We start from the raw sequence: 19,889 nt of genomic DNA, 5'->3' as shown, positions 1-19,889 counted from the left end.
CTAGCAGTCTTCTTTGCCACAACTAGCGCCGATCCAGCAAGTTCCTGGATCTATTAATTGTGGTCAGTTAGGCCGTGGTGTACATGAAAGAAGTATTTACACTAATAGAGGTTGTGGGAGACAACAACAAGCCCAGGGATGTGTTAACTACACATCACTGCAAGATACTCCGAATTATTTGGATTTGATTAGGGGTACGATAATTATTCTTAATGACTTAGCTAGAGTCTATTTGGTAATAATGTAGAAATTTTACGTTATTATTGTTATTGCCTAGAAAGTAGTATTTAAACGCGGTTGAGACGTGTGTATGTATTTCCTAATGAGTGGCAAAATAGTAATATTACACCCTCGAGAGTTGTTGCTTACTTATCGAGACAACGATGATTTATCAGTATTGCGGGCTGGCATAAGGCAATGGTATTTTGGGTGACCACTATCCATTGTAATTCTTATCAGGAGTATACAAGATGTTGTTGAGCCTTAAGGACTCTGAGAACATGTTCAGCGAGAGTAAAGAAGAATGATAAAAGAATGGGAATCAAAAGAGGACGATAAAGTTAATGATTCGTCATATCAAGAATATAGAAAGATTCGGAACTTCAAAAGAAGTGAAGCTAATTCTAGTTCTTTTGGCAAAGGTTTTAATGCCATTAGTCAAAGTCAAAGTGATAGATGTATTGGTAATCCCAAATCTCAGAGACAAGGTGATTTTGGTAAAGGAAATGTACCTTTGGGCTGTAGGTACAATAATGGACACCTTTGAGAATGCAGGCAAGAAAGCATTGGACGCTTTACAAGTGGATAGATGGGACATAGAACTGCAAATTATGTCCAAAGCCAATAGAAACCCTAGCAGTCTTCTTTGCCACAACTAGCGCCGATCCAGCAAGTTCCTGGATCTATTAATTGTGGTCAGTTAGGCCGTGGTGTACATGAAAGAAGTATTTACACTAATAGAGGTTGTGGGAGACAACAACAAGCCCAGGGATGTGTTAACTACACATCACTGCAAGATACTCCGAATTATTTGGATTTGATTAGGGGTACGATAATTATTCTTAATGACTTAGCTAGAGTCTATTTGGTAATAATGTAGAAATTTTACGTTATTATTGTTATTGCCTAGAAAGTAGTATTTAAACGCGGTTGAGACGTGTGTATGTATTTCCTAATGAGTGGCAAAATAGTAATATTACACCCTCGAGAGTTGTTGCTTACTTATCGAGACAACGATGATTTATCAGTATTGCGGGCTGCAGACCGTAATATTAATAACTTATTCGTGGATTCGTTAAGCAAGTAAACCGATAGGTTATCCTATGTTAGTATCGTACTTATTCAGAGTGCTCGATATTAGTAGAGTATGTATCGTTGCTAGCTACTTTTGTTCCATTAGATTGTAGATTCGATGTTATTCTAGAGCATATTATGTTATTTACAGTAATGAGTTGCAGACCACGCGAGGTGGTACTGAATGTGTGCAAGATATATTACGTATATGAGTATATACTTTATTTCCGGGAAACCAATTATTTTCCATCGGTCTGGATGACTAGAGATTACTTTTGTAAGTATGCAAAGTGGAGTAAGGCAGGCCGTTATTTATGCTGTGAGAGCAAAGAGATTATTATCAAAAGGCTGCCAAGGATATTTATCTCATGTGGTGCTAAGTGATGTCACTTCTAGTAGTGTGGAAGAAGTGGGAGTAGTCAAACATTTACCTGACGTTTTCCCTGAGAATTTACCTGGATTGCCGCCAGTCAAAGATGTAGAGTTCACTATTGATTTGTCTCCAGGTACAAACCTTATATTATAGAATGTTGCCTTTTGAACTAAGAGAATTGGAAATTGGTTGATAAAGGTTTTTATTCAACCTAGTACATTACGTTGGGGGAACCCCAGGTTATTGGTGAGGAAGAAAATGGACGTTAAGGCTGTGCTTTGATTATAAGCAGTTGAATTGAGTAACAATTGAAAACCGTTATTCCTAACCTCACATTGATGGTTGTTTGATCAACTTCTAGGTTGTTGTATATTTTCTAAGTTTGATTTGAGGTCTGGATATTATTAGTTGAAGATTATCGGTGAGGATGCCCTTATGATAACTTCCAGGATTCGTTAAGGTCATTTCAAGTTTTGGTGATGCCATTCGGAGTGACGAATGCATCTACTACCTTATGAATTTGATGAATGAAGTATTCCAATGATATCTAGACCGATTTGTTGTCGTTGCTATTGAAAGGATTGATAAGACTAGAGCAAAGTATGCTAAACATCTTAAATTGGTATTGCAAAGATCGAGGGAACGTCGATTGTATGCTAAGTTTAGCAAATGCCAAGGTTGGATGAATCAAGTAGCATTTTTGAGATATGTTATATCTGCTTCAGGTATTCAAGTGAATTCATAAAAGGTAGCAGAAATTGAGAATTTAGAACAACCACGAATCGTGATTGGGATTCGGAGTTATCCTAGCTTAACAAGCTATCATGGACGGTTCGTGAAAGATTTTTCAGTCATTGCTTTGTCATTGACGAGATTGTTGAGAAAAGAGGTTATGTATGAGTGGGAAGGAAATTGTGAGCAAAGAATTCAACAACTGAAGTATTTCCTCACTCATGCACGTATTTTAGTATTCCCAGAGAATAGTGGTAATCATAAATTTTAATGATGTTACTTGAATGGTGTTGGATGCATGTTGATGCAAATGTTAGGGTGATTACATACGTTTCATGACAAAAGGAACCTCATGAAATGAATTACCCTACTGGTGATTTGGAAGTCATGATTACCATTCTTGCTGTGAAGTTATGAAGACATTATATTTGGTAAGAATGCAAGATTTTTACGAATCCAAAAAGTCTCCAATATCCATTACTTGGAAGGATTTTGATATAAGGCAGCGAAGGTGGATTGAATTGTTTAATGAACATGATTGTACGACCAGGGTGATCGTAAAATTGTTCTAGCTGATACACTTGGTGAAAAGACGGTGGTAAGAGTTGATGTCTGGCACGCTTGCCAAGATTGTCTTCTTGTGGATTGGAAATCAACTGAAGTAAAGTTGAGAATGGAAGATTGAGAAGAAGTTGTAATTGCTAATTTTCAAGTCAAGTCTTTTTAGTAAGGTCGTACTCAAGACTCAAATGGTTAACGAAGAAAATTAAGAATTAACCAAGGCAAAGAAAGAAGGGAAAAAGAAAGATTGCTGAGTTCGAGAATAGGATGGTTATGATTGAACTTGAAGTGTTAGTTGATCAATGTACCAAGTTAGTACATTTACTCCAGTGTTGAGTAACAACCACGGTGCAACAATACTTATATGTTTTATGGAGAAGAGATTTAGGTTACGGAACTGCTGAGTTTCTTAAGTATGTTGGTTGCACAGTTTCTAAAGTAACGCCATAAGGACCATGAAATGTGTCGATTTTTGTTGATTTGTGGAAGAAATACTTCTGGATAGAGAAGATTCGATCACGAAAGAGTTTTGGTAGGCCCTGAAACTATGGATAAGTCTTCTCAAAGTATTCAGGTGATTAAGTTTAACCTGAGAGTAGTCAGGAATGGCAATAGTGATTAAGAGTTGAACATGTCACTAATCGAATGTTTAACGTAGATGATCTTAAAATTTTGAAGTTTTCACTTTAGAAAAGTATGTTTCGACTGGGAAAGGAAAGCAAATTAAGTCCTAAGTACATCGGACTTTATGTGATCATCGAAGAGTAAGTGAAGTTGCTTGAATTACTTCCAGAGTTATTGTAAGAGCATGATGTGTTTCATGATTCAACATTTTTAGAAATTTCATCACGAAAAGAAATAGTGAGATTTGGAAAGGAGACAAAATAAGTCTTAAACACATCAGATCGTTTTTGACCACTAAAGGAATCGATGAAGTTGCATACAAGTGGTGATGTCTTCAGAATTGGCTAAGGTGCATAATGTATTATATTTCGATGCGTTGTCACTAGGTGGCAGATTCGTCACATGGAGTTCCGATGCAACTATTGAAAATTAATCCGGATTAGACTGGTTGAGGAACCAAGGACGACCTTGGATTGGAAAAAGAATGTATTGAGAATTAAGACAGTGTAATTGGTAAAGAATTTGTGGAGAAATCAGTCAGTCGAGGAAGCTACATGGGAGACAGAAGATCAGACGAGGAATTTGTATTCTAGATTGTTCTTTGACCACTAGGGGTCGTTGATTGGTTGTTTTGAATTTCGGGACGAAATTCTATTAAGGAGGGTAGGTTGTGACATCCCGTCCCGGAAATATCGAAACGTACATTTGAAATTACAAATTTTACCCCTAGTTTGTTATTTTACGTGTAGTTTTGTGTTGTGTGGTGTTGTAGGACCACACACACACTCATACACCCCGTTTCACTCTCCCGTGTTTTCCTCTCCCTCTGTCTCTTTTCTGTCACTTCTCTCTCTCTCTCTCCCAAGCTCCGTTCTTCCTCCTTCTTTCTTCAAAAACGTACGGACAACACACAAATCACCCAAACCTTGATGGATCGAAGAAACTAAGGACACCATCGAACTCGTGAAGCTCGTACGAGTGCAACCATACCATTTTCAGGTGAGAAATCCTTCGTTTTCGTGTCGATTCGAGGTATTCCGATTTCGAGTACTGTTCATGAAAGATTAATCTAGTTAGTTTTTGGACTTTTGAAGCTTGTAGATGTGTTAGTGAGGTCCCAAGGAGCCTCGGAGTACTTCGTTGGAGAAGTTTGGACGTCGGGATCGTCGTGTTCAAAGTTGGCCGGAACTGTCGGGGCTTTTTCCGGCGAAACCACGGCGAGTTAGAGGTCAAGGCAGGTATGGATGTGTTCGTCTCGTCAATACCTTCAATTTGATATATAGTACGTTGAAAATGGTTAAGAAATGAAGAAGTTATGACACTTTGAAATTTACCCAGAAATTCCGGCAAAACACTATTTCCGGCGAAACCAGTCCGGCGACGCGAGGAAGAAGACGCGCGCGTGGGCAGCGCGTGAACAGTGCGCGTGGGGGCGCGTGAGAGCTCCAAATTGAGTTCTGAAAATTGTCACGCGTTCGTGACGTCGTGTAGATCACCGTGGTATATTCATACACCCAAATTGAGTAACGTATGAGAAAGTTATGGACGAATGTTTGGTGTATGCGCGTTAAATAACGTCAATTTGGTTACTTTTTGTATAGGTGAAAATTATACAGAGGAAGAATGTAACCAATCTAGGGGAGGCTCAGGGACCTACGAGACGTCGATGTGATATGTGAGTGGGCAGTTATTTTTCAGTATATATATATACGTATGCTTGACGTATTTCCCAGAAAACGTATTTTAAAAGAAATACGAATTAAATATCCTGTCATATATGCATCATATTTTAATATGTGCATTACCATAATTATGCATACTGTTGCATGGTGCTGAGGAGGCCCAGGTAAGTGCCAGGTAAGTGGTATTCATGTTTGTATGCAATATTAGTAGTTGAGATGTTTAGAGAGCTCATAATCTGCACCCCGGTGTTAGTGCTCCCGCCCAGGGCCAGGGCACAGTCCTTCACGTGATGTTCACCAGCACCACACGCTCGCCTTGGATCCAAGTTAGGTGCAAGCCTTGTCGTACAGACCACATTAGGTGGTTCCGACTCGTAGGTGACCCGCGATTATTCGCACAGTCTTCACGTGATCGTAGCACTAGAGCGTATATATTACACCCAGTCTTGTCGTACAGACCACGTTAGGTGGTTCCGACTCGTGTGCAGATTCAGATATTGAGTTGAGATTGGAGCTCTATCTGCAGCCGTACAGGTCACGTTAGGTGACTCCCGGCTGCCAGATTATATGTTATTGATGTGAATTACGCTTGAGCACTTACATTTGATTATGAGTTTCCGTTGTGGCATATTCTCGAGCATGAATGGCATATTTATGAGCATGAATGATATATCTTTGAGCATGACTGGCATATCTATACATACGTATATATGTTATTTTCTGGGAAACTATACTTGTTTTACAGCGAGGGGTTAGTATATGCAAAAGAGAAAAGAAGGTTTTGAATACGTTCGTTTTGCTGACCCACTCAATTTTGTTTTGCGCCCCTCCAGGTTTAAGGAAATGCAAAGGTGTGGTGACTACGAGGAAGTTCAACGGTGTTCTGACAGAATGGACCAAATAAGGACTCACCTTCGGGTGTTTCATTTTAGAAGTTGTATATTTTAAAGCTTCCGTACTGTGTAAATGGTTACGTCACTCTCACGTGATGGCCAGCATGCCCTCCTTCGGGACGGGGTGTGTCAGTTTTTTTTTAAATGTAATTTATTTTAATGACAAATCATGTCATTAAGATAAATTATACTTTTTTTTTTATATAAGTATAACCTTTTTTTTTTTCAATCCCAAAAATCATGGATTTTGTCACATCCCGACCCGGGACGGATCACTTCCTGGGCCCACTCCACCACCGTAGCACAATATTGTCTGCTTTGGACTTACCATTCCCTCAGGGTTTTATTTTTGGGAGCTCATCCCGGCCTGGGGCGGATCACTTCTCGGGCCCGCTCCACCACCGTAGCACGATATTGTCTGCTTTGGGCCCCCCAGCACACCCTCACGGTTTTGTTTTTTGGGAACTCACACGAGAACTTCCCGATGGGTCACCCATCCTGGGAGTGCTCTCACGCGCTACTCGCTTAACTTCGGAGTTCCTATGAAACCCAAAGCTAGTGAGCTCTCAAAAGGGCTCGTGCTAGGTAGGGATGGGAATATACATATAAGGATCACTCTCCTGGGTGATGTGGGATGTCACAGATTTTATTTAAAATCTCATTAATATAAGTAACTACAAATATCAAATTTTAATTTAGAATTATGGCATTGTTGTATTAATTCAGGAACTTCAATAAAAAAATTGAAAACCAACAAGATTTCTATCAAAGAACGTTGATAAATAGAGACCACATCCAAAGTAACCTTTTTTAATATTTCGTTATTGGGTTTCGCGGAGATGTAAGATTCAAACTTTGACAACTATCTATTAGTCTCTACTAATGCCTCTAAGTTATTTTGTAAGACGTTTCCATTTCGAATCTACCTAAGGAAGATTCAAACTTGGTATTATAATCAAGGGGTTTTACTTTGGTGCTACATATGACATTAAATGGTACGAACATTGGATCATCAGGTTTAACAATACCACAATAAAAATAATAGAAAACTTCATTTTAATCCTTGGCAAAGATGAATTTTTGATTAAAACCATGAGTAAGATCAAAATCTAATTTTAGTCCCTTGATACATTAATAACATCATTTATTAATTATATTTTGGTGTTTTAATTATTTATCTTTTTCTTTCTAATTTTTAATGTATTGATTTTATTTCATTATAATTTTTATTTTCATTTCATTCATCTTAATATATTTTGTTGTGAACATTTAGATAAACTAATTTTTGTTATACAATATATTTCGATGTACTTTATCTTCTTCATTTAGGTATATTAAATTCATTATAATACATTTCAGTGCATACATTTAGGTACACACATTTTGGTACATGCATTTCGATACAAACATTTAGGTACATTACTTCAATATGATACCTTTTTGGTACTAACATTTCGGTGCATACATTTTGGTACACACATTTAGGTACATTAATTTAATATTAATACATTTCGGTGCATATATTTAGGTACATACATTTCAGTACTAACATTTAAATATATTAGTTCAATATAATATATTTTGGTACTAACATTTAGGTACATTAATTGAGTTTTTCAAGTTTAAAGAATGTTAAATAAAATTAATAAATTAAAAAACTCTTTTTTGGTCAAAAAATAAATTAAAATTTGTGTATTAATACATTTAAATATTTAATGGGAGACATTAAATAAAATGAACATTAATTATTTTGAATTAAGGACACATTATGTACTAAAATCAATATTCAATCTAACACCAGATTTTTTTTTTTTAATTTTAATCTTTTTGAAGGATTAAAGTTCAAAAACCCCTAAAAATAATAATCTAAACCAGTCTAAATCATCCAAATTTTAATAATATTTAATGCTAGATAGCATAAAAAGAATTTTCCATAATCAAGCACTCAAACGTGGATTTACTGTATTATTACTGAATACGACACTGCGGTAGAAGATTGCTTAATCAGAACTGCTTTTAGGGTTCTGGTCGAGTCAATTGTTTGAAATGGGAGGAAGATGGTTTGGAAAGGTCCAATTGGGAAGACTATTGGTGTACGGGAAAAAGCAACTGAAAAGGTTGGCAAAAGCATATCAATAAAGAAAAGTGCCAACAAAAACCCATCCAATCAAACACCCTCTGAATTAATCACTTCATTCCCTAGTATTTTAAAAACAACTTACATTAAACAGATTTATCGTCAAGTAACGTTTTTATCTATTTCACAAGTCACGTGAAAAGAAAATTTACATATAAAATTATATTATTAAATTCAGACATCACGTGCAATCATAAAACGTGAAAAAGCTGAGCTAGCTAGTCCCTAGTAGGGAGGAAGAGAAGTAAAAGAAAACGTTTGATGATGGGTGAGGGGGTCCATTTCTTTCCTCTTCCGGAACCAAAAGCAAAGGAAGAAAAAAATCTTTTTAAATATACGATTTTGAGGTGATACATGCATGCGTGCGGTCGTGGTTGTAGGGTTTCACTCTCACGGTCTCACCCATCGCTTTTGTACCTTTACATATTCAACCGACTCTCTCTCGCCGTCCCTCTCACCACGATAAAGATAGGCAGTGACACCGGAGCATCTGTAAGATTTTGTTTGGTGGATTGGATGATATAGATTGTGATAAATTAAAATGAATTTGAGTTCAATCTGTTGTTTATTGTATCAAAATGTGAGATAAATACAATTGGACACAATAAGCTATGAATCCACAATGGAATGATTATCTAACCTATCCCTTTACATATGTTACAAGTGCTATCTTACAATTCTCTGCCAATCTAATCATATCTCTAAGCACATTTCCATCCAGCCCACCAAACGAGCCCTAATAATTTAGCTAAATGAGGTTTTGACTACTTTAATAAAAATAATTACAGAAAATTCAAGTTTTAACAGGCTAGCTTTAAAGAAAAAAGTGTTTGGATTGTTTAGAAAAAATTAATATTAAAATAGTTTAAACCTAAGTTAAAATAGCTGGCATTGTTAATTAGAAGTGGTGGCTAGCCAAATTAACATTTCAATAAAAAATTTAGCGAGTATTAGTGGAGATGCTTAGAGAAGTATTTTCTGCAAAAGAAATTAAAAAAGGTTTTTTGACTTGCAATTTGATGCAATGAACAACGAAACGGAACAAAATACGCTTAAGCTATAGTCCATCTTGCGAATCTCTAACGTTTAGTGATTGAATAATATGAAAAGATTACAACTCTAGCATCGTAAATGTTGTTTTATGTAGTGCATTATATACGTGGACTTTCTAGGAGTACAAATAGAAAACAAATTAAAGAAATAGCAGAGTATGGAAAATACCCATAATTTCTTAAAATTATGTTTTGGGATAGTAACAGTGAAATACAGCAAAATATTCCTATACGTCAAGGCAAGACATTGAGTTTTATTCGTGATGTTCTCTTTGAAACAAAAGGTCATGTATCGAAATCAAGTATCGAAGATCAAATTGGCAATTCTTAAACTTTGTTGCATATTTTACACTTTTTCACTTGTTCTTCGATCTTTTTAACGTGTTATGCATCATTTTCATACCAAACAATGAGCATAATTTCAGGAATGAAATCTTAATATGTTAAAAGTGAATTAATAACTGTTTGACGTAGTGACACTCAATGTATGGCAACTTATATGTTCAGATTTTATGACCGACAAATGTCGAATAAAACTTCTCTCTGAAAGTTACGGTGCCCTTGTCGCCAAATATATGCCAATTGCCGAAAGGTTCAAAGGCCATGCATATATATTTCCCTTATTACTGTCGTATTCAATTATACGACTTATTATCTCTAATTTAAACATCTGCTTATCTAAAAACAATGTCAAGACTCAAGTTGGAGAAGAAATATCTAGTTAATTAACAATTACTCATCGTATTCATGGGAATATAATTATACGAGATGGAATAAATGTTATTAGAAATGATAAGCAGACTCTTTTAAAAGTAAAACAGTTTAGAAATACTTTAGTACCTCATATTTCTGATACAATTTTCGTGTCAATATAAAAAATATTATACGAACAAAAATTGAAGTGGCAGAGAAATCGAGTCATATTTTGAGAAAATATTTTTAACATAATATTATCGACCTGTAACAACTCAATGAGTCAACTCATAGCATCACCACCATGCTGGACACGTAAGCAGAAAGTGACGTTGACTGTCAGTTTCTGGCCCACTCACTCAAATTTAACAAAGTGGACTCGAGCATCTTTCTTTCCACAGTTTTCATTCATTCGTGCTTTCACTCCTTCGAACATGATGATGATGAAGAATTGATGAATCATGATGATCGTTATACTGATCATGCACAGGAAAGATTTTGTCAGCTTCTGTTAAACATCCTTAAATTATGCTAGGGCAAACGATTAAGAAAACTTAAGACTATTGATGTTCAACTTGACCACGATAACACAATATGAATTCTTATTAATCATGTGACGAGAGAAATAAACGCAATTCAACTAACAACAAACAAATACGCTTTCTCTCGTGGGCCCCACCATCGTCATGGTGGGCCATACCACCACACTTGACATCCTATAGTTCTTCCTCCCCTTCCCCCCCCCATAAATAATTAGAAACTCTTGCCACACATGGCACTCTACTCAACTAGTTTACATATACCCTGCGGCGATGCCTACGCCGGTTACTGTGGCCAGGCAATGCCTGACAACGGAGGCAGCAAACGCTTTGGACGAGGCCGTGGCAGTCGCGCGCCGCAGAGGACACGGCCAAACGACGTCACTGCACGCCATATCCGCTCTGCTCTCCCTCCCGTCCGCCGCGCTACGTGACGCCTGCGCGCGCGCCCGAAACTCCGCCTACCCGCCCCGGCTCCAATTCAAGGCTCTGGAGCTCTGCCTCAGCGTCTCGCTCGACCGGGTCTCCTCGACCCAACTCGCGGACGACCCGCCCGTTTCGAACTCGCTCATGGCCGCCATCAAACGGTCACAAGCCAACCAGCGAAGGCAGCCCGAGAATTACCACCTTTACCACCAGCTCTCGCAGCAGTCCTCGATCTCCGCCATTAAAGTGGAGCTCCAGCACCTGATTCTATCGATTCTCGACGACCCGGTCGTCAGTCGGGTCTTCGCCGAAGCGGGTTTTCGTAGCTCCGAAATAAAGCTCGCAATTTTGCGCCCTTTTCCTCAGATTCTCAGATACCCGCGCTCCAGAGTCCACCATCCTCTCTTTCTCTGCAACTTAACCGAGTACCCGGACACGGGTCGCCCGACCCGAACCGTTTTAACTGACGGGGACGAAAATTCGAGGAGAATAGGAGAGGTTCTCGGGAGAAACAGAGGCCGGAATCCTCTGCTTGTGGGCGTATACGCTCATGAAGCACTCAAGAGCTTCGTGGAGGCTCTGGAGAAAAAAGACGGCGGCGTTTTGCAGGCGGAGCTATCTGGGTTGTCTGTAGTTTCAGCGGAAAACGATGTGTCGAAGTTCATAGCCGAGGATTGCGATAAAGGGTCTGTAAGTTTGAGGTTCGGGGAGGTGGGTCGGGTCGCAGAGCAGAGTATGGGGCCTGGGATTGTTGTGAATATTGGGGACTTGAAGGCGTTTGTGGCTGAGAACGCGGTGGCTGACTCAGTGAGTCAAGTGGTTGCCGAGGTGACAAGGCTGTTGGAGGTTCAGCGCGGGAAAGTTTGGTTGATTGGTGCAACGACTAGCTATGGAAGTTACTTGAAGTTTGTGGGGATGTTTCCATCTGTGGAAAAAGACTGGGACTTGCAGCTTCTGCCCATCACTTCTCTCAGAGCTGCTTCCATGGCTGAATCATACCCCAGGTCCAGGTGAGTTATTGCCTCCTAATCTATACTTTTATATGCATTTTATTCAATTTTTTTGCGGGAAGATTCGAACTTGGGTGCACGAGAGGGACGCTAAAATGTGTTTCATTGCTTATTTAGTGCCCGTGTAGCGAAAAAGTCGTATTTTCTGCTGAAGGTTTCTAAAAGTTTTTATCTATGTATATTTCCCTATATTTTAGTCTTCGGAAAAAGTGCTTCCTGCGTGCCAAGAGTGTATAGAACTCGTACTTTCGGATTAAATCCCGACTGTATGACGCCTGCTGAATCTCACAGTTTGTCATGATGTACTTACAGCTTGATGGAGTCGTTTGTTCCATTTGGTGGATTCTTTTCAGCACCTTCTGACCTAAAGCTCCCTATAAGTTGCTCGTATCAATGTCTTCCCCGCAATCACCAGCGCAATAAAAAATCCGAGCAAGAAGCATGTTCTGTTCCAATGGGAAGTATCACCGCTTCAGTGGCAGGTCAGCCCCAAGCTAGTTTGCCTTCTTGGTTGCAGATGGCTCCGCTTTGCACAAACAAGGGATTGGATATGGAGGTGTGTATCGCGATCAATACAGATTCGATTCATGATTTTAATTGTCTAAATTGTGCAATGTGCCAAACCTCTGGAATGGAATATGTGATGCGATGTATTGCTAAATGAACTCCTACTTGCATTACGCATTCTGTAAAGTTTTATTCTTTTTGAATTTTAAGCCTTTCCCCCGTAGTGTCCGTTAACTCATAGAGAAATTATTCCCGTTACGATTTTTATTTTGGCTAAAAGTAGGCTCCCTTATGTTTGATTATACATCCTTTTTATGCAGTATGACAGTATCTGGTCTAATATTTTCCAGTCTGGTATATTGGGCTTTCTTTTTCTAGTTAACAATGAAATCATTACTTCAAACTACAGGTTTTTTACGTTATTCGTTTGAAAACTAGTTTGTATCTCTTCAGTGCAGACCAAAGATGATGTTGTGTTATCGAGTGCCAAAGTTTCGGGATTGCAAAAGAAATGGGATGATAAATGCCAGCATCTTCACTATTCTCATCCCCTGCCCGAAGCAAACTTCTTTCCTACTATGGTAGGATTTCAGTCTCTTGAGGACAAGAAGTGCAACCACGACAACACCACCAATACATCTTCACAGAAAATTGAGTGCAAGATTGCAGATTCATGCATCCCTGCAGATGTGCAAACACAATCAAACCTTCCTCCAAAGGCGAAGAACGACAGTTTCTCTTCCGAAGTGTGGGAAAAAACTTCAAAAGATGAAGATCTTGAGTCTGCTGGCCTCGGGTCACCTTGCTTGTCCAACTCTAGTGTGGTTGATGGTAGCCAAACATCTGCCACATCAGCTGCTTCTGTCACCACAGATTTAGGGTTAGGAATATGCTCTTCTCCTGCTAGTAATACGCCGAAAAAACCTCCAGATCTGAATCCAGCAGTTCAACAGAACATCTCGGGTTGCTTTTCCTCTAATATTGATTTAGTCAATGGGAATCTCTATTCTACTCGATCATCATCCTCCTCGAGTCCTGACAACCATGGGCAGTTTGATCCAAGTGATGTCAAGATGCTTTTCAGAGCTCTCTTTGAAAGGGTTGGCTGGCAAACTGATGCTGTAAGTGTAATTAGCCAAAGAATAGCTAACTGCCAATCTAGAAGTGAAAAATTCTGTGGAGCAAGTCACAGAAGGGATGTATGGTTCAATTTTACAGGACCTGATAGGTATGGTAAAAAGAAAATTGCCGTTGCCCTTGCTGAGGTATTATACGGAAACCAGGAACAATTGATCTGTGCGGATCTAAATTCTCGGGATGGAATGATCCAGTCAGACACAAACTTTGATTGTCCGGTGGTGAATGGTTATGATGTGAGGTTTAGGGGTAAGACAGTTGTTGATTATGTTGCCGGAGAATTGTGCAAGAAACCATTGTCCATTGTCTTCTTAGAAAATGTAGATAAGGCTGATGTGGTGACTCAAAATAGTTTGTCCTTAGCTTTATTGACTGGTAAATTTTCCGATTCCCATGGAAGACAAGTCAGCACCAATAATGCGATATTTGTTACGACTTCGACATTCTCAAAGGGATGCAGTATTCTCAGTTCCACGAAGGGACTCTCCAACTATTCCGAGGAAAGAATCTTACAAGCGAAAGAGCGGCCTGTGCAGATTACTATTGAATGTGCCTCCGAAGACAGCAGCAGAAGCCAAAACTGGAGGGCATCCACGAATCAACATTTTCTAAACAAAAGGAAACTGGTTGGTGTCAATGAACTTCTAGAGCAGCATGAAGTCTCAGAGATGCCCAAACGGGCCAACAAAACGTCAACTAGGTATCTGGATCTCAACCTTCCAGCTGAAGAGAATGCAGTGGAAAACACAGATGATGGGAGCTCTGAAAACTCCAAGTCCTCGTTGCAAGACTTCCTTGATCAGGTGGATGAGACTGTGGTATTCAAGCCCGTTGATTTTGACGCACTTGCTGAGAAAATATCAAAGGAAATCAAGAATAGCTTCCACAAGTTTGTTGACTCAGAGTGCCTGCTAGAAATGGATTCAGAAGTCGTGGAACAACTACTTGCAGCTGTATATTTGTCAGACAGGTCGAGGGTGGTGGAAGATTGGGTGGAACAAGTACTCAGCAGGGCATTTGCAGAAGTTCAAAAGCGACATAACTCGCACAGAATCACCACCGTAAAACTCAAAACTTGCGAGGGGATTTGGTTGGAACACCGAGCACCAAAAACTTATCTTGCCCCTAGCATTGTACTAATATGATTGCCAGGAAAAGTGGTGTTTGTAAGTAGATGTATAAGGAAGGTAGCATATGTAGCTTTGTGGTAAGCTTGTTTAGCCTCTTGCTGTAGTTATTTTTGGCCAGTCTATGTAAGCCTCGTAAATTCCATATGGTTTTGGTGGGCTTTTGTTCGAGCATCATATATAAATGTAGCTACTGTGTTTGTACTTTTGTGTCTTCTATGTGTGCCAATTGCCAAAACCAGAGAAAGGATGGACACTGCCAAACTGTATATTTTTTGTCAAACAAGAAGCATTTCTCGAGGGTCTCAAAACTCTCTAGCTTTGGGGTCTTGAGTGACTATATTTCTAAATTTTCAAAAATCAAAAGAATAGCCGAAATACGAGTTTGTTTTATAAATTTTCCGTCAAGATTCGAACTTGAGACTTTTTTTGACATTTGGAGAGAGATGTTTGGATGTGCATTCATGGAGATTCCCCGCCATTTTTCAAGATTAGAGCTTTGGACATTTTTGACATTTGAAAAGAGATGTTTGGATGTGTTTCATGCGAACTCCCCGCCATTTTTTACTTTGGTTAACAGGAAAAAAATGACCCAGATTTTGAATCAACTAATCCAATCCATTGTCCTAACATGAAAAGATCATTTGAGGATTGAAAATTGAGACTAAAAGCTAAAATTATAGACCAAGATTCTAACTTGGACATTTTCTACCCATTGTGTTAATGTATAAAAGTCAAGTATTCAAATTCGACCAATTAGCTTTTAGTCTAGTTCGTTCTCAATGTTAAAGATATCCCAATTTCGAACTTTCAATCTTTACTAATAAAAACAAGAGCACTACCATTTGACCTATCTTTGTCGACTACATTATTGACCACTTCTCTAATATAGGTGAGTCCATACACATTATTAAAGAGGTCAGAGTTGGTCAACACGATGGTCAGTAAATGTGTTACAAATTCGACTTATATTATCTGACCTGACCCTTTATGAGAAATCCCAATACAATATCTGGAGCCCAAGCCCGGTTGACGTCGCGGGTCTCCTCCTTATCTAAATCCATTCCTTCTGTTTTTACAAAAATATATATCAAATTACAAACAAATTGGGAAAATGCCATCGTCGAGCCCTCGCACCGTCGAAGAGATCTTCAAGGACTACAGCGCCCGTCGCTCCGCCGTCATTCGCGCCCTCACCTACGGTTCTCTCTCTCTCTCTACATCTCTCTTTCTCTCTCTACGTTTCTGTTTCATACATATACTGCATTGCTTGTATCGTGACTTCCATTGACGCTTTTGCTTCCTTTTTGTACTTTCAGATGTGGACGAGTTCTACTCCCTTTGCGATCCAGGTACTTTCTTGTTTCAATTTTCGTTCTCTGTTTTAGTTTTCTGTTTGGTTGCCGAGAAAGTTGAGTGAAAATACAGGCTTGAGCATAAGTATGTTTATTTTTTGTTAATTATTGTTTTGGTGTTTAGTTTGTGTCAAATTTATTTTCCAAGTGAGGATAATAGTCGTCATAGGTTGTGACTAGGTAGTAATGTTGCAACAAGTAAGATTTAGAGTTTTCGTTTCGTTTCGATTTCTGCATTTTGTAGGTAACCTAACAAAGTGCATTATTGCTCAATTTCCGCTTATTGGTTCTACTAATCGTAATCTAGTGGTGGTTTAGTTTAATTTGAATCGAATGGCACTTCTGTTGGATTTTGGATGCTATAGTTACGAGCTTGTATGGTTAATCTCTTTCAGAGAAGGAGAATTTGTGCTTGTATGGACACCCGGATGAGTCGTGGGAGGTGACTCTGCCGGCAGAGGAAGTTCCCCCTGAGCTTCCCGAGCCTGCACTGGGCATCAATTTCGCAAGAGATGGGATGAACCGTAAAGATTGGCTGTCATTGATTGCAGTACATAGTGATTCTTGGTTGCTCTCTGTGGCTTTCTACTTTGGTGCTCGACTTAATCGGAATGAGAGGTTTGTTTATCCTTGTCCTAGAGCTGACAGTTGGATATTTTTATTGAATTCAAATGTCAAATACATTTCATGTTTGTATGTTTGGTCTGCTACTTGTGGAAGTAACATTACTATTTGATTTGTGGGTTCTACCATAAGGTTTCTACATTCTCGTGCATTTACCAAAAATCTTTCCTTCCAGCTTGTCTTCTTACTGTTTCATCAACTCTTACTATTTGATTTGTGGGTTCTACCATAAGGTTTCTACATTCTCGTGCATTTACCAAAAATCTTTCCTTCCAGCTTGTCTTCTTACTGTTTCATCAACTCTTATTGTCTGTTTGCACGAAAGATTAGTATTGCATTTGCATTTGCTAGGATTTGTTTTGACAGCTGATGGCCGAAACTTGTAAAGGATGATGATAAACTTAGGGGGTGTGATATTGTATCGTTTGTCAATGTTGATTATTTGAAAACACCAGCAAGATCAGCCCTTGGTGTATGTCTCTTTTGTTTTGTTATTGTTGTTTTCCCCCTTTTAATATGCCTCTTTTAATTATTATAGAACTAGTAGCTTTTGTTACTCTACAAAAGATATGTTGGTTACCAATTTTGCTTGAAGCATATTGTACGGCATTTCAGTTCTTAAGTATATGTGTGTATTACATATGCATATTCTGTTTTGCGGTCCTTAAATGAGTTTCGTTTTTCAGTCGTTAGAATTTAGATCAAATATGGTAGGCTAAGACATATAAGGATGGGAATCAATGCCTCTTCAATATACAGTCTGATTTAATGGCTAAGGACCTTCTCAAGAACCCTATGAAAGGAGTTGTGAGTTTGTGTCTTTATAGAGAACGTATGAGACAAGAAAACTTTCCTGAATTTTTGTGAATTCCTATTCAAGTCAAAAGAAACTGCGTTTCCTTGGACAATGTTAAAGAGTTTTTTAATGTCTTAAGAATTCATGGTGCTGATTTCTCTGGGATGAACTCGCGATTGCTTCTTTGACTCAAGTCGAACTAAAAAAGACCTCTATCCCTATTATTTGAATCGGTGAGATTGCTGAGCATTCTCGGGAAGTTAGTTCTAAGTGCACAGGTTTCTGTTATTTACATAAACAATTGTCTGAGACCGAAAAAGAACACAACCAATTGCAATGTATATCACCAGAATAGTAGAAAGTAAAGTCTTTGTTGTTGCAAAATAGTTGTGACTGCTCGTATTCTTGGACGATAAATTGAAGTGTACTTAAGTGAAGCTGTTGATTCTTCAAACACATACATCCAGTCCAGAACCTTCATTCTCACTTCCCTCCTATACATTTTCCTGCCCCGACCTCTAGCTCCCTGATTCAGCAGATGTTGTTCATTGAGGCACTTGGAATAAAGTGTATAATGCTCTGTTGCTCAACCAGTTCATGTTAATGCAAATTATTTCCTTTATCTTACCAACATCTTTAAATTAATGTGAAACTAAACTGTGATTTGGGGGCCATCGATCCTGGAACAGGAAGCGTCTGTTTAGCTTGACAAATGATCTGCCTACAATCTTTGAAGTCGTAACTGGAAGGAAGCCCGTAAAAGACAAGCCCAGTGGGGATAGTGGAAGTAAATCCAGGAACTCAAAGGTGAAACTCTCTCTCTCTCTCTCTCTCTGTGAAATTATTGACTCTCTAAAACAAATCTGGAAACTCTTCCCCTGATGCAAAATTTGGGCTTGTGACCCAATTTGTGTCTTTGCAGAGATCGATTGACGGACAAGCAAGGACCAACAGTAAGGTACATGATGTAAGCTATTTGGAGGATGAAGATGAGCATAGTGAAACCCTATGTGGAAGCTGTGGGGGAAATTACAGTGCTAATGAGTTTTGGATCGGCTGCGACATCTGCGAGAGGTGGTACCATGGGAAGTGTGTCAAGGTAACACCAGCCAAGGCAGAATACATTCAGCAGTACAAATGTCCTTCTTGCAGCACAAAGAAGAGCAAGTAGTGATGAGTAACAAAAACCTCGGGGGCACTTATGTCTGGTCGGCAGATACTCTCTGGCCGTTGTTATTCATTTCTGTTCCTACTCTCAGGTCATGTCGCCGTGGTTGCGGTCATGCCGCCATGGTTTTTTCTTCTAGCGTTTTTCTCCCTTCGGATATATGTCCCTCGGTATTCCTCTATTGTACAAATTAGATCTCGTTTCATTTGTGTTATTCATGAAATGCTCTTGAGTTTTCGTTATTAGAAGATGTTTATGATTTTGATTTTAACTCTGAATTGTACTATGATGTTTATGCATCCTTTTGGGAACAATTTAAACGATCTCAGGGTAACAAAAGTTCTCATCTTTCGCTAGTTTTGTGAAATTAATTTCCAAGTCAAACTAGGGAAGAATTTTTTCCATTTTTCATTTCCTTCAGTTCAAAAGGTAGTTAAACGAAGAGCAAGGTGCTTGTAGTTCAGTTTGTTAAAAAGCACTCATGTTGCACTCGTTTTACTTTAGTTATCGAAGAAATTATTAAATATTCTCATTTTTACTAGTTTAATGTGTGACTTGCAGTTTAACACAAACAAAATCGATATCTTAAAAATGATAAATAGGTTCAATTGTTATTAATCCGAACTCATAAGCTTGAAATTTTTGTTTACGAAGCCGTGTTGCGTTAACGGATCTTGTATGAGGTTTAAGTTAGACGAATATTTTTTTTTTTTTTTTTTTTTAAGTGATACCAATGAAATGAGTCAAGTATGTATCAATCATGGAATTAGAAAATCGAGTGTGCGACAAAATATCACCAATGTAGCTCTCAAATGTTGTCATTTTACAATTTTCTTCTCTGATGACGCCAAGTCTTGTTCACGTGCTTTGTGTGAACGTTGTGATCACAAAATTTTTCTTTTTTTTCTTGCTCACGGACATATCATAAGTATATTTTAAATTTTAAAAAATAAATTTAAACTGTTCCACGATGTATCTCTCTCATATTTTTCTCAAACTACTCTCTCTTCTATATTTTTATTTTATTTTTTTATGGATGCGGACTTGATCTAGTTACTATGATATTAATAATGACAATTATTATTATTATTATTATTAACAAATTCTAAAAGAAACGTGCTCGTATTTATGTCGGCACCGCACATTTGAAGAAACTTGTA

The 19,889-nt window shown here is 38.4% G+C and overlaps 2 protein-coding genes across 2 annotated transcripts; both read left to right on the top strand.

The window, feature by feature from the left end:
* The first annotated feature begins 10,811 nt into the window (after positions 1–10,811).
* On the top strand, positions 10,812–14,990 carry LOC137720685 (protein SMAX1-LIKE 8-like). The gene is made up of 3 exons (XM_068459780.1): positions 10,812–12,015; positions 12,328–12,571; positions 12,981–14,990. Exons 1-3 carry the CDS (start codon positions 10,853–10,855, stop codon positions 14,802–14,804), a joined length of 3,231 nt encoding a protein of 1,076 aa, XP_068315881.1. The 5' UTR covers positions 10,812–10,852; the 3' UTR covers positions 14,805–14,990.
* An 823-nt stretch (positions 14,991–15,813) lies between these two features.
* Positions 15,814–19,077, top strand: LOC137720453 (PHD finger protein ALFIN-LIKE 2-like). Its single transcript, XM_068459523.1, has 5 exons — positions 15,814–15,988; positions 16,106–16,138; positions 16,537–16,759; positions 18,251–18,368; positions 18,484–19,077. Exons 1-5 carry the CDS (start codon positions 15,901–15,903, stop codon positions 18,730–18,732), a joined length of 711 nt encoding a protein of 236 aa, XP_068315624.1. The 5' UTR covers positions 15,814–15,900; the 3' UTR covers positions 18,733–19,077.
* Positions 19,078–19,889: the final 812 nt, after the last annotated feature.

This window comes from Pyrus communis, chromosome 16 (assembly GCF_963583255.1).
Source record: "Pyrus communis chromosome 16, drPyrComm1.1, whole genome shotgun sequence".
Taxonomy (NCBI): Eukaryota; Viridiplantae; Streptophyta; class Magnoliopsida; order Rosales; family Rosaceae; genus Pyrus; species Pyrus communis.
This window is presented reverse-complemented; position numbering and strand designations above follow the sequence as displayed.